The following is a 1,908-nucleotide window of genomic DNA, read 5'->3' on the forward strand; positions in this document are numbered from 1 at the left end:
GGCTGTAGGAGCCATAAGGAATGCCCGGGGTATACAGGTGCAACAGGACGGCTCTCAGGTCTGCAAGAAACAGGGTGGGCTTCATGCAAAATAACAAAAAACATTTGTCCATGATTAGGATTTCTGCCTTTGCCCTCTTGCCCTTCTCAAGGTGACCATGAAGCAGCTGAGGATCAACGCCCCAAAACGCAGGCAAGAAACAGGAGCGCCGTGCAAGCAAATAATGATTCTCATTTGGGAAATCCCATGCGAGGAGAAAGGTCTTACCGATGACGCAGAAAGGCTTGCGGGCAAACTTCAACCTTCCCCTCCAGCCCCGGTATCGGCAGCAGCAGCCGGCCGCCCAGATCCTCACAAAGTATTCGACCCCGAACACCACGATGGTGACTATTTCCTACGAGAGAGACAACGCCATAAAGTTGAGAAAGAAGGTGGAGAATTGAGCACAAACTCAGAACCTCAGCTCCGTACCCCTCAGAAAACAGATCACAGGGGTGTCTGTGCCACTAAATGGAGAGCCCAGGCTTGAAAGGTTGTGGGAGCTTTGCTGCTGCACATCGTAGCCTTGAACTAGAGTTTTACACCTCCTTGTATTGTGTTTGTGTCCCCCATTGCAGGGCTGATGAGTACCTCCTTACCTCCCTACCTTTAGTCTCCAGGACTTAGCCTGGTTATTGCTGAGCAGCTCAGAGAAGCCCAGAGGTGCGAATCACCAGCTCATCCATCTTAGGACTTTTCACAGGGCATCTGAGCCTTTTTTCCCCCAGAAAAAAAAATAAAAATGCACTGACTGTCTCTGTGTGCCGGGTGCTAGTGCAGGGGTGCTGGAAATCCCCCACCCCTCAAGCCCACGCTGCGCATCGCAGCCCTCCCCACCCTCCACCCGATGCCCTGCATGCACGCCCTTCCCTCCCATCGCGTCACTCTCGCCTCCGTCTCCTCACGGGTCGAACCTGACGAAGCCCTAATTAGTCTGCGGCGCCTTTTTGATGTCACTGTAGGGGAGGGATGGGGGAAGAAGAAGACAAGGCAAAAGGAGAGGAGACACGTGAATCCGGCAGCGCTGCGACGCGGCTCTGGACAGCAGAAGCCGTGGTGTCAGCACGAGGGATGTCGGGCTAATTAAGGAACAAAATTCTGTGTCTTGCTGACGGATCAAATAGTCACAGGGATGTCAGGGTGTGGGAGAGGAGGCAGCTCTGTGGGCTGCGCCCTGCTCACAGCTTTAAATCCTGGGAGCTGTTGGACATTCGACTGCTTTTCAGTTGGGCTCGGTCTTGTTAAGTGCTTTGCAATTCAAGGCAAACTCAGGAAAAAATCAGAAGTTTAGGAAGAAGGGTTTCAAAGGATTCTTAAAAATGTTTTTAGTTTATCCCTGATACAGTTTTCTCCTTTTCCCTATTTTTTACTTGCAGGTCCCACTTTAAATCCTTGTCCCTGTTAAAAAAACCCAGTCCCATTTTTTTGTGCATTTTTGACCTTGTTTTAACGCCTCACTGATAGATTTGTTTGCGCCCCATCACTTACCAGGATGTAAAGGGCCCCTTCTGAGCTGTTTTGGTACTCATCAATGGTCGAAAAGACAGACAGCACCAGGCAGGAGAAAACCAGTAGAAAACTACAGAACACAAAAATAAAAAAAAAATAAAAAAAAAAAAGAGAGAGAACATTAGTCTTCAGAGCAGGAATTTTTCACACTTCATCAAACAGCATTTTTGGATATATTTCTCTAGGAGTATTTAATGCACTGCAGCTACACCACCATGTGAAAAGGGGAAGGAAGGTCCCTTGGTTGGTTTACGAACTGGAAGAGTTACGTGGACGGATGGCCCAGCTGGACCATTCCCAGTTTGCCCAGCGCCAATCCAATTCCTCTCCCAGCTGGTGGCTCCATCACCTCTGACATTA

General features: G+C 49.4%; 1 protein-coding gene across 1 annotated transcript in view; it reads right to left on the bottom strand.

Moving 5' to 3' along the window:
- The window catches only part of KCNQ2 (potassium voltage-gated channel, KQT-like subfamily, member 2), a gene marked incomplete at its 5' end in the record, with an annotated part of 41,659 nt that extends 40,027 nt beyond the window's left edge, over positions 1-1,632 (bottom strand). The window contains 2 exons of the mRNA XM_009878835.1: positions 268-394; positions 1,528-1,632. Of these exons, the coding sequence (XP_009877137.1) occupies positions 268-394; positions 1,528-1,632 (232 nt within the window). The remainder of the gene's footprint in view (positions 1-267; positions 395-1,527) is intronic.
- Between the last annotated feature and the right edge of the window lie 276 nt (positions 1,633-1,908).

Source organism: Apaloderma vittatum, unplaced genomic scaffold (assembly GCF_000703405.1).
Source record: "Apaloderma vittatum isolate BGI_N311 unplaced genomic scaffold, ASM70340v1 scaffold7451, whole genome shotgun sequence".
Classification (NCBI taxonomy): Eukaryota; Metazoa; Chordata; class Aves; order Trogoniformes; family Trogonidae; genus Apaloderma; species Apaloderma vittatum.